Source organism: Poecilia formosa, unplaced genomic scaffold (assembly GCF_000485575.1).
Source record: "Poecilia formosa unplaced genomic scaffold, Poecilia_formosa-5.1.2 Scaffold338, whole genome shotgun sequence".
NCBI lineage: Eukaryota > Metazoa > Chordata > Actinopteri > Cyprinodontiformes > Poeciliidae > Poecilia > Poecilia formosa.
In genome coordinates this window covers 630,340-643,056 of record NW_006800277.1, presented here as the reverse complement: position 1 = coordinate 643,056, position 12,717 = coordinate 630,340, and the positions used below count along the sequence as shown (strand labels likewise).

Below are 12,717 nucleotides of genomic sequence, written 5' to 3'. Positions count from 1 at the left end.
TGGTGGAACATCAGCACTGCAAGAAATAAATGTAACCTCCCATCAAACACTCCCATTCACTGGACACAGAACCATCAAGAGACATTAAACACATTTATTGACAAACTCACTGAGCCTCCCATCCTCGGGTATCCAGATCTCACCCAGCCATTTATTCTGCATGTTGATACTTCAAAGGAAGGGTTAGGAGCAGTTCTATATCAGAGACAGAATAACAAAATGGTTGTCATCGGGTATGGATCTACAACACTGAACCCACCTTAGAAAAATGATCACATGCATTCAAGAAAATTGGAATATGACTTATTACAGCAATGTACAGAGGAGGTGACTCAGGATGTGATTAGTGCGTTGATTCATGGAGTGACTGTGCTTCGAGATGCCCCATCTGTCTGGATAACCACAGCTCACATCTAAACAATGGACTTGGTAAGTCAAGGACCAGAAAAGATTTGTGACCCGATATTGAACTGGGAGCCACCAGCAGAGTAAGTGAACTGACATCTAAAATTTGTCTTACATTTTGGTTTCTGCATTTACTCCACTGCTGGGAATGTAAACCATTGGACCACGAGGCAACTGTGTGTGGATTGTATGAATCCACATTCTGTGTGTGGATTCATGCAATCCACACACAGAATGGATTGTATGAAATGAATTTCATCTGTGCTTTTTCTTTGAAAGTGGTGCTACTTCTTTTGTTTGAAGGCACTGTTCCAGCTTCGTTAGTTACCTTATGTATGTGCCAGCAAAGGCAGCCTTGGGAGATGTCAATTGTGAGAGTTCAAAGGAGTTCTTAAGTCATGGTGATGTCTAAGTAGAGAAGCATGGAACAATCAGCTGGTGACCAGAACAGAGAGTGCACCATATCACTAACAGACTTCACTGACAACACTCTTCAGAGTGAAAGTTGTTGCTGGAGGACGAAGACCTAGTAAGCATGGCTGCATGATATTAGGAAAACATGCCACATGCAATAATATTGGTGAACATTTCAATAAATTAATGTGTTATTGTCTTTCTGCATATTTTCAAAGGACTTTGAAGATGAAATGATTTGTGGAAATATATGTTTTATATATATATATATATATATGGAAGGTGAAGACCACAGTGGTGCCTGTGGTCATCGGGGCCCTCGGGGCAGTCACCCTCAAACTGGAGCAGTGGCTCAAACAGATCCCAGGAACAACATCAGACATCTCAGTCCAGAAATGTGCAGTTCTAGGCACAGCCAAGATACTGCGCAGAACCCTCAAGCTCACAGGCCTCTGGTAGAGGACCCGAGCTCAGAGGATGAAAGAGACCACCCACAGAGGGTGAGAGGGGAATTTTTATATATATATATATCTGAATATATTCTGAATATGTGAGAAAAATAAACTAAACTTATTTTTTAGTTGGATTTTGCTCATACTGAAGGATGACATGTATTTCTATATGTCACAAACGCAAACCTGATTATTGGTAATCCTGGTTTTATTTAAAAATGAACATTTTATTGTGAAGACAGTCAAACTGTCAGTTCATCCAAGTAGTAGAGCTATATGTAGTTCATTTATAGTGAATCAAGAGACATGAGAAGTAGCATTAATTGGCTATATTGGCTGTCAGAGCTTAACAAAATAAAAAATCTCTATATACATATTTATTTACTGAGGTCAAGTAGTATAGCTTTCTAATAACTTTGAAAAGGAGAGGTTCATATTTTAAGAAATAAAATATGAATCAGCATTATTGGACTAAGAAAAATGAAGAAGACGCCAAAGAATTTTCAGCCAAACAAGAACAAGTCAAGAAACGTCTTTTTAAATCATTCAAATTTTTTTGACATTTCTCTTTGTGGGTATTGGATAGTTAAGTTAATTGTTGATATAAAGATAAAATTTAAAGAAATGCATGGAAGGCAGTTTATTCTCACCAATGCTGAGCTTATAAGATATATATTTGACAGATAGAACCATTTTTATTTATTCTCCAAACTGGGATGTTGCTGCTGCTCGTCTACGTCAGGTCAGTCCTTTGCTGTCACATGTACTTCACACAACCCACTTCAAGATATCCAAGAAAAAAAAAGAATATTGCTGGAACTTGGGAGGCTAGCAAAGAACTACACCAGGCTAAAAATGGATACTGTTCACATTTCTAACACATCTGCATTTCATTCCAGACATACCAGATAGTTATAGAAAAAATCCAAAGCTTTAGTACACAACGACAGAGGACCAAGCTACTGTGTAGATGCAACTGAACAAAGAAGGATGGTAACAACCTCAGATGTTACAGCAAAGCCGGTCATTCTGTTCACTACACATACACACATACACACAACAACAACAACAACTAGGCTCATTTGCCAGATATTCCTTAACCTTAGATATGGCAAATGTGTGGCACGACAACATGGTGGTGATGGCACCATCTAATGGTGACAACAAGGAGAACACAAACTCCTCAGGATGACGGAAGGCACTTGTAGTCACCTCCCTCAGCGCTGTAGACCTCTAAACAGAAGCTCGGCTGCCGCCTCTGCTTACATTCCTGGGATCTACGCCGTACCAACAACTGTGCAAATGACTCTATAGTACAATGGATCCATCTTAATCTGAGCTTCCCAGGGTCAATTCAGCTCAGTAAGCGGCGACACTCAAAGCAAAGGTCTTCACAAACAACTTCTGATGCCACCTCTTCATCTGCTGTTAGGAGCAGAAAACTGGTGAAGATCAAATTTTGGAAACATTTTTAACCCCGACAAAAACACATGAAGCAAAGAGTATTCAACACTCGATCATAAATGACTGGTCTGCTCCAGGATACAAAAATATATATTCATGCATATTCTCTTTACCATTCTCAGTCATTTGTGTAAGAAATTATGAAAGATTTGTGTCTGTTTGAGAATCAAGTTTAAAAGCAGCCTTGTAACTTGTCTCTCTGCAGTGCCTCCACTGACCACAAAAGGAACTGCATATCTCTGTATCTGTACAACTGTAATTTAAAAACGATGGAGGTGACAACAATTAGTCCCTCGAGCCAAACGCACACAGAAACAGTAAGAGGAGATCGATGCCACAGTACAGAACAGTAGACATGGACTGATCTGGAGACGGTTCCTCAATCTAAAATTTAGTGTGCTTGGAGTACCGCACACCATGACCTAATCACTACATGCCAACAGATTTTCAACCATTTGTCCAATTAAAAAAAAAGAAACAAAAACAAATGAAGACCTCCATACACGCCATAGCGGGTAATCTCTTAGCTTAATGGCAAAAGGACGTGTTCTTTTATTCCTGTTGTGCTACATGAGAACACCTCCTGACATTTGACAGATCATCCAAATCCTCAAACAGAACCTAAGAAAACAACAAATATTCTGAAAACATAAAGGAAACTCTATAAAGTCACATACATCTAAAGCATGTGCGTCTAAAATATACTGTACACAACATATATTACTGCCTTCTTTTCTCTCTTTTTTGTACATTAATGTTCTCCAGGTCTCTGAGTCAAGCATCAGATGAAATGAACAGTCAAGTGCAACAGAGATGTACCATCATAAACTCTGCCTCAAAGAAACAAATTAAAACATTTATCTGAGAGGGGATCACACCACTGGGAGTCTATTCCAACTTTACAGGAAACTAATTCAGTACCGATGGTAGAAGAATCACAGAGGTCGATACTCAACAAGCGCTGGTACCGCAGCGAATCTACACGCAAAAGTAGCGCACTAACAGTGCAGAATGTCAATAGCTACGGGTGCTACAGTATTAGAGAAGGAAAAACAGGAAGAGGCGTCTGACGCAGCACACCTGAATCATAGAACTGTGTTTGTAAATGTACCTCACAATCTAGCGTACTGTGATTCAAAATATATATTCTGTCATTGACAAAATAGCAAATATGTACCTTGCATTTGCTCCTATTCATCGTTTAATGTTTTTTTTCCTCATTAGTTCAAAAAGAGACCTAATGAGAGACACACAGCAAAGCAGATGGATATAAATGAGTCTATAAAAAATATCTGCCTGTATATCTTTTAAACTGTGGCCACATTGATATTATTCCCAGTCCTCTCCTTTCAACCCTTAAAATGTAAAATGACAGAAGCTTGTGGTCATTAAGAACTATTCCTGTGTGCTTCTGGAGGGTAAAACCCTTAAAATCCCACAGCCCAGCCCCGACCTGCTGGATCCTCTCAGGTGGCTTCAGCTGGGAAGTGAGCAGCCATTCCTTTATTGAGTTAAAACACATACTTTTTGTCAGTGTTTCCAGAAAGTCTGGATTTTACACATAAGACATTTGTTTAAACACAGATACTTTGTGCTCAAGACAAAAAGAAAAAAGAAAAAAAAAGAAAAAGTTTTAAATATTTCCAATAGTTTCACAACATGCTCTTTCCATCTCTTTTGTGCAACCTTAAAAAGACTTGTTTGTGCTTATTTTGTTCTCCTTTAACACATGTTGTCTCTAATATCTCTGTGTCCAGTCTACCTTCCTGTGGATGTTTGGGGCCTTTTGTAGATTTTACCCAGTAGAGCTGTGACTGGCTAATGTAGAGGCTCATTTTTACCCTCTCAGCCAGTAGCTCTGTGTCAGTAGTGATGTGCTTTTTGGGAGGAGTGTTTTTTAATGGACTGGGTTCTGTTAGGGAACTATAGATGTATCAAGTTCCAGACGAAAACACACTTCTTTTTCTGAAACAGTTGACACTGTCCAGGGCTCCAGAGGCTCGGTGCCCCACTGCTGGTAAATCTATAGATCATCTGGGCTGCTGGTTCTACTTCAGGTTCTGGGAGCGGGCCAAGACTGGATAAGCTAGATTTACATTCAGATGGTCGTTGTGTTGGGCCAAGGAGACGTTTTTGTAGTGGAGTACCAGCTCTTGGAGAGACGAGTACAGATTGTAGGGCTCAGCAAATCCATAACCTGTGCATGTCTTGCAGATGACACAGTGCTTTGTGTCGCCATCAACACTGAAAGGAAGAGCAGAGTTATTACCAGGTTAGAGTAACTGTGCAGTACAGGAGCACTAAACTCAAGCAGTGTCTAGGTTCCCAGTATAAAAGATTCATAACGATTTTTGTGCCTGATAAGTATTTCAAGGGACAGCATTCTGTGATTTTCAAGCACATAGTAGCATTTTATAGCATAATCAACTATGAGGGAGTCATGGGGGAGGGCTGCTCTGTGAGGCAGAAGCTTGGAAACTGCATCTTACAGGAGGAGCTGAATCTTGAAGGCGGGGCTAGGTCCACCCAAGTTCATTTTGTCATTATTTTTTTTGTACTTTAATGTGATAGTACACTGGATCTCAGTGTCAGATCAAGGATGTGAAATCCATTCTTATTTAGAAGAACACAAACTTACACAACAGAACACGCATAAGAGCCCTTCTGTGATTGGCTTTCCCTGATGAGAAAGGTTCCATCACATTTGTCTCTCAACATTTCCTCCGCCTGGGAGCGCTTGATGTCACCTACATACCAGGTACAATCGTTATGGTGAGGTGAGCTGTCATCTTCCTCCAGAGAATAGGAGCTGAACAAAAAAGTCAAGCGTTAGTGTTGAAGTGCCGCTCCTAATGGCTGGTTTCACTAAGCATCCAGGTCTGAGCTGGAACACTTACTCATCAGCATCGATCTTTATGCCCAGCCATTCATTGATCTTCTTCTGCCTTGTTCCCTTCTGTGTCAACCATCTGAAAAACAGAAACCCCACTAAAGGCTGCTGAGCATGTCTGCAGTATGTGTGTCTCCTGCATGCCCTCATTGGCCAGAAGAGAGCTGGCGCTTACATTAAGTACTGGTCCCTGATCTTGCGAAGCTGCATGAGATCTGGCTTGAGGCTGTTCATCTTCTTGTCAATCTCTCTGTTGTCAGACACCTGCTCCTTCAGGTCTTGCTCCAGTTTTCGCTTGCTGTCGTGGATTTCCTTCACGCGGGACTTCAAACGCTCAGAGTTGCTCTGAATCCTGATTTGAAAGAATATCACAATTGTTGCCTAAAACCACAAGCTGGATGAGGATGAATAAGAATGCAAGTCTGGACATACTTTTGAATTTCCTTCTCATTGCCCTCTCTTTGGAATCGTTCCAAAGACTCTCGGCTGTATTTCTCCTGGGTCTCAAACTGTTCTTCAAAGATCTTGATGGTTTCATTGAAGGCTTCAATGGCTGTTCGCTTCATCTGCAGCTCCTGCAGGAAGTATTAAACCAGGATTGCAAAAAGCTACAACTTCAGAATAATTGAAATTTTCCACCACACAATGATTTCAAATCTTCAGCTGAAATGCCAGGCAAAGTTCTGGAGTCACTGCAGTTTCTCTGGCTGTTAGAAGGAAGTTCTCCTTCTAACAGCCAGTTAGAAGTCCTCATCCATCCTTTAATTCTACACATATACAGCACAAAAGTGTACTATCATTCAAAGATGAGGAGAAAATGATGGTGTTTTGTTGTTGCCTAGCATAAATGTCAGTACAATTATAAATCTTCAAATGAAACCAGCCTCTCAGGTGACTGACAGAAAACTGCTATGATGTGTGTTGCTATAGTAACCGGATTGTAGCGCATACGTAATCAAACTAAATAAATCTGTGCTGTTCTGTTTGAATGACTGGACAGAAAATAATTGCTAGTGGTTACTCTAAATGGAGTTCTCATAAAGGTTTGACACTGGTTTGACAGGATAATATAGTTAATGAGAAAGACGTAAAAGTTGAAAACAATTAGCAAAATTATGATTGTAAATTAACTGGTAGTCGACAGTTTTGGGTTGTTTTGCATGGAGAAAACTGAAACAGTGGGTGCGTTTCTCGATTTATTTTTACCCAGAAAGCACAGGGGCAAAACCCATGAGTGAAACGGTAACTGGGACTGACTAGTATATATTCCATTGAGGGAGTGTAATTTTAACATATTAATTTATCATATGTTAACATAAAGGCTCGTTTTGAAGTATAAGTTTCTACTTACAGGCAATGCTTCGAAGAATTCAACCTGGAATGCAGCGTTCATAACAGACACATGTGTTCATCTGCTCTACCGCTAGCAAACAACCGTACTGATTAAATAACATAAAAGTCGAGCAGTTCCCTAAAAGTCCAACAGATGGCAGCAATGCGCCCCACATTTTGTTAAAGACTTAACAAAATGTGTCATTGAAAAAAGAAAGTTGTTTCTGAAAGCGAGGGAGTAACAAAATTCAGGTCGAGTCTTCAGACATGCGGTCTGGATGATGTCGGCTGTCCCCCTCAGATGTCGGCTGTGTCTCTTTAGCAGGACACACTTCCTGCTAAAGAGACCCCTGGTGGTTGAAGAAAAATCCACATATAAACCGGAAAATACAATAAATGAAAAAAAATCTGAACGCTCTCTGGTATTGTTCAGGGGGCCGGACCAAATGTGGAGACGGGCCGGATCCGGCCCGCGGGCCGTAGTTTGGAGACCCCTGCTCTAAATTCACTAATACTCTGTAGTAAATAAGGAAAATCTTTTTTTTCTTTTTTTGGAGTGAATCTAGAGAATTTTACAACTTGTTGGTCAGAATTTATATAAGTTGTACAGAATAATATATTTACAACTGGAAGTAAGAGCAAAACACAAAATGAAATAATGTTGGCTACTCTATTACTCCCTCTGGTGATTTCAGCAGGTTTTGGATTATTGAGAGTTTCATGCCTCAGACAGAATATTTCTCTTTTTTTGTTATATCTTGGGGAATATTTTACTTGGCTAGAACGTTCTAAACAGCTCAGTAAGCGTCTGTCAGGAGCAGGGGCGCCGCCAGGAATCGTGGGCCCCCTGACAAAAAATTTGTTTGGGCCCCCCGCGCAGCTGCTGTTACAATTTTTTGACTCTATTTGACCCATAAAAAAACATCACAATTTTAAAGACTTGCATCTGCCTTGCTTTCTTTGGTTCAATACTGATAATTAGCAAAATATTTACTGCTCATGAATTTAACATCCAACTGTCCACATCCAGTATGCAAGTAGGTTGCTTAAATTTTTTTCTATTAGTTTTAGATTACTGAAATGTCTCTCCATGAGCAACAGTCAAAAGCAACGTGCAAAATACACATAAAGCAATCCAGACTTCTCAAAAATGTTATGTAGTTGCATTTTATTCAAGCTGCAGTACATAACTTTAATAAAAAATATGTTTTCTTCATATTTGTTAAAGCTGTCACGATGTCGTAGCAGTTTGTTATGAGACAGATAATCTGTGTAAACAATCAATCTCCTCATCTCCTTCCTGAATTACTATTACTGGTTAAAGTAATGCACCTTTCTGACCAAAACAACCTATCAGAACTAGTAGGGCACTCTTAGCGCTGTCAATTAGCCTCATTCACTCACTGCTAAATGCACTAAAGGTGGAGAAACAACTTATCATTACAAGAAACTGTTTATCTGCCGTCATTGGTAGCTATGCTAACTAAACTGAGCATTCAGTTTGAATCTGCACAGCTCTGTGCTATGCTAACTACAGCACGGCACAAGGCGAGGGGGAGGAAGAATGAGCAGCACCACATGAGATGGTGATTGACAGCACTAAAACTCTCCTGCCACTGACTGGTTGTTTCTACAGAAGGCAGAGGAAATAGATTTTTCACAGATTACCTCTCATGCCATACTGTCACAACATAATGACAGTTTTTAAAAATATGTGAAAAAAATATTGATAAAAAAGTGACATACTGTAGCTTTAATTTCACTCAGAAGAGAACAGGTCAGGAGGGACGTGGGTTAGAGCTGCTACTGACTGACTCATCTGTTGTTAAGTGGTAAAAGGTACAAGGGACAAGTTAAATATATGAATATGTTGGTAATTTTTTTCCATAATTCATTAAATGCTAGTGAAAAGGAGGCAAACAGTAGTTTGTAGCTAAGCTAACTATGCTAAATGTTTGTTAATCCCACATAATCTACCCACCTCTCATGGAGAAAAACTGGGTTATAAATTAACACTCTTGCCTTTTTCTCTCTCTCCCTCTCTCTCTTTTTTTTGAAAACCTGATTTTATAACTTTTTTTTAGCAGCATAGTAACTGCCACAATCGTTTGTGTCTTTAGTGGCTGCTGCTAACAGTGTCACGGTGAAGCACTCCAAGCCAGAACGAACCATTTAACGCAGATAGGGGGGTGTTGAGGGCATTAAAATTTTACTGCTAACAATCTTTGAAAATACAATATGATTAATTTTGTAATTGACAGGGCCCCGATTTTTTTTATTTTTTTTAATTTCTATTAACTAAAAATAAATAATTAAATTGTGGAGGGCCCCTTGTTGGTCAGGGCCCCTAGAATTGTCATCACTTTTCCCCCATATACTGCGCCCCTGGTCAGGACATAGAACTCATTGGAGTTCACTGAACAAGTGCTACCTGTGAGGTGCGAGTGTACTCCTCATACAGAGAGTCGTACTCGCGGCTCTTCTCTTGGTACTGCTCATGGTAGACCTTGAGCTGCTCTCCCACTTCCTCTATGCTGTTCTCCTTAACCAGCTGAGCAACAGAAAACAGAGGAAGAAGATGAAATCAGTGGTTCAATGCTGAAAATCTAAATGTTTGCTTTAAACTTCAGTCACCAAATGAACCAACCTGCTGGAACTTGGAGATGGGGTAGAGCAGCTTGGTGTCCAGTTTGGCGTTGTACTGAGCCAGGGACTCATGGCGGTAGTGATTGATGAGTTCCACCACAGACTGGAAGGTTAAAGGCTCTGAGAAGCCATAGCGACCCTCCTGGTGATAAATTTTGATCAGTTTGTTGTTCCCTCCTTTTCTGCAGGGAGAGACAGAAATCTGATAAACAGAATGGAACTGAACCTTGGATGTGTGTGTGTATCTCTGCAGTTCTACCTGAGAGTCAGAGTGTATTCGCCCTCCAGTTTGCTGGAAGCGTCTCGCACCAGAAAGGTTCCATCTGGAGTGTCTCGCAGTTTCTCATTCACCTCCTCTCTGCAGACATGGGAGCAGGTTGGATCTGTGAACATCAGTTTTCAAGTCCTGCCACAAAGTCTCTATTGGACTGGACTTTGACTGGGCCACTGTAAGCCCATGAACATGCTCTGATCTAATGCATTCTATTGCAGCTCTGGCTGTAGGTTCAAGGTCATTGCCCAGCTGAAAGGTGAGGCTTTGTTTTCCAGGCACATAATGCCATTTTATAGCACAATCAAGTAACTGTGTTACATCCAGTTGTTATAATAAAAATGCTGTAGATATCAAATAGGTCTTAAAAGAAATTTGACTTTTACATTTAATCACTTGAAATTGGGCCTCTGTGTCAAACTCCTGCTCTTTCTGAAACTCTGCCTTAATAAAGTCATCACAATATGGCTCCTCTATTAACCCTTTAACAAAGATTTTACTGTATAAATTTTCCATAATACTGTCCCTCTAAGTCGGTTGAATCCTATAACAGCTCAATCCAAGTTCCAACAACTCTGACCAGCTTTCTGAGAAGAAGCCTCCATCATATTGCCCCATGAAAATGATAGAAAAGTCTTATAAGAACACCACTAGCTTATATATCAAAATATATAATTTGCTTCTACTTCACCAATATGTCAATCTGTCAAAAAACATAGTGAATATCTGTTTGGCTGGCTTACCTGGAAATATCTCCCCAGTACCACTCAGCATCGTTCAGCAGGCTGCTTGTGTCCGTCATATCTGATGGGGTTATTTTTGATTTGGTTGGTTTCGCTGGAAGAACTGGAAAAAAAGCAGAAATTCCCATTGAAAGCTGGTCAATCTGATGGAATCCCAATTCATGATCCTAAAGATAAAGAGTTTACCAGGAGGAGGGAAGTCTTGCTGTGCAGTTCTCTCCACCAGTAACCTCTCCACCACTAGGATGGGAAAATCCTCCTCCCATGAATACCTGACGGTCAACAAATCAGTTAGCCTGGCTTCTATCTCAACTACTTTCCTTTGCTTACAGTAGCACAGAGGCCCAATCTAATATACTGATCAGCTTCAATTCAGGGTAAAAGAGCTCACCCTTGGGCAGAGGGGCTTGTCTGAATCAGGAGAGGGCCAAAGATCTTTCCCAGAGTGTGAGTGTCCAGGCCGTTACTGGCCTGTGCCTGGAGCACCTTGGTCAGATGTGTGAGCAGGTACTGCAAGGTGAGACGATGGTGGAACGGGACCACCGTGGAGTTCTCCAGAACCAGACTCACCTCTCTGTCATGGCTACCAGCAACAGCTCCATCTGCCAGATATTCAGGCAATTATCAGTAAAACTGAATTGCCTTATGTAGAGCTACTAATTGTGTAAGTATATTTGACTGAATGATTTTTAAACAACCAGAAGATTATTTCATTATTAGCCTTTATTTCACCAGGAAAATCCGATCGAGATTAAAAATCTCTTTTTTGTGTCACTTTTTCAATTTTCAGACCTTCAGCTGTAGTAATGACTGGAAGATATTTACTTTCAAATGACCCATTAGAAAACAGCATCATCTTTAAAACATTTAAAACAAGTTTAAGGTGATAAAGACTTGTTTGTAAATTAAAGCTGACTTTATTTGATTAAAAACACTGTTAGATAAGAGACCAGAACCATCTAAAACAGTGTCACCAGCACGTATATATCACCAGCGCCTTTATATGCTGTTGTTTTATAATGAAGAAAAGTGTCCCAAGAGCTGATCCCTGAAGAACACCAAGATGAAGTTAAACCTCCTACTTGAACATACTACAATTTATTAGTTAAACAGTTGTCAAACTACTGAAGAGTTTCATCTGACAAGTCAATAGAGTGAAGTGTCTGTATTAAAATCTCATGATTCACTGTATCAAATGCTTTAGAAAATTTGATAAAGAGGGCTACACAGTGTTGCTTATTATCAAAAACAATCAATAAAATCACTAACCACTTTTAGCAGATAAAATTCATTATGTATCAAATTTTATGATAATTTGATGCATAAAATTATGCATTATATTTGACCAGAATGAGTGAAGAGTCCTCGTATACTTCAAAAAGATGAAGGTGTTTTCCAAAACAAAAAATAATTTTTACAATACAAAAGCTATCCTTTAGGAACTCTCATCAGTAGAACCATATACTGCATGTCTACTCAGTGTTGGACCCACCTAGAAACTGCTGGTGAAGCAGCTGCTGCATGACTGCAGTTTGAAGTTGCGGATAGACGCATGCAGGGATAACAGGTGATGGGAGGTCTCTCAGGTAGCGCAGGACGCTCTCAGACAGGAAACCCATGTCACTCTGAGCAGCATCGCCTTCTGAAGCAGACAGAATGTCAGGGAAACTATCAAAGAAGGTAGGTTATGACCAGGGGTGAAAGTAAGGGGGTATGGCAGGGTACTGCGTACCCCTAAAAGATTTAGCGGTGGTACGCAGTACCTTCAAGACAGAGGAGCGGCTGTCTGCTGTAAAGAATCATTGGGTTCACTGTGCAGTTGTGAGTGCAGCCACTAATCAGCCGTGACTGATTAGTTTTTCAAGAACAATCTAAAACACGACTTAATCAGTTAATACATAACTTTTTTCCCCCCATTTCATATTGTTTCTGAACTGTTCGTGCTTTGCTAGAGCAGGGGCGCAATAGATCGTCGAAGGTTTTGAGTCGATCTCGGCATTAGGTGACAAACTGACGCCGAGACCAGCACGTCCTCCTCTGACTGGCTTAAAACGTTCGTAACTTTATTAAAGAACAACAACAACAACAACAAAATAAAAA

The 12,717-nt window shown here is 40.2% G+C and overlaps 1 protein-coding gene and 1 long non-coding RNA gene across 5 annotated transcripts in view; one reads left to right on the top strand and one right to left on the bottom strand.

Moving 5' to 3' along the window:
• The window catches only part of LOC107833164 (uncharacterized), a 16,469-nt gene extending 9,801 nt beyond the window's left edge, over window positions 1–6,668 (top strand). The window contains exons 2-3 of the long non-coding RNA XR_001658878.1: window positions 5,170–5,172; window positions 6,658–6,668. This is a non-coding gene — a long non-coding RNA (uncharacterized LOC107833164). The remainder of the gene's footprint in view (window positions 1–5,169; window positions 5,173–6,657) is intronic.
• The window catches only part of pik3r2 (phosphoinositide-3-kinase, regulatory subunit 2 (beta)), a 30,016-nt gene continuing 20,407 nt past the window's right edge, over window positions 3,109–12,717 (bottom strand). For 3 of the 4 annotated variants that reach the window (XM_007573819.2, XM_007573823.2, XM_016661643.1), the window contains 12 exons: window positions 12,110–12,259; window positions 11,009–11,219; window positions 10,804–10,889; window positions 10,618–10,720; window positions 9,863–9,961; window positions 9,605–9,785; window positions 9,389–9,508; window positions 6,058–6,200; window positions 5,801–5,977; window positions 5,633–5,704; window positions 5,374–5,544; window positions 3,109–4,979 (listed from right to left, as the gene is read on the bottom strand). In XM_007573819.2, the coding sequence (XP_007573881.1) occupies window positions 4,784–4,979; window positions 5,374–5,544; window positions 5,633–5,704; window positions 5,801–5,977; window positions 6,058–6,200; window positions 9,389–9,508; window positions 9,605–9,785; window positions 9,863–9,961; window positions 10,618–10,720; window positions 10,804–10,889; window positions 11,009–11,219; window positions 12,110–12,259 (1,709 nt within the window). In that variant the 3' untranslated portion in view covers window positions 3,109–4,783. The remainder of the gene's footprint in view (window positions 4,980–5,373; window positions 5,545–5,632; window positions 5,705–5,800; window positions 5,978–6,057; window positions 6,201–9,388; window positions 9,509–9,604; window positions 9,786–9,862; window positions 9,962–10,617; window positions 10,721–10,803; window positions 10,890–11,008; window positions 11,220–12,109; window positions 12,260–12,717) is intronic. The other variant, XM_016661644.1, reaches the window with a different exon arrangement.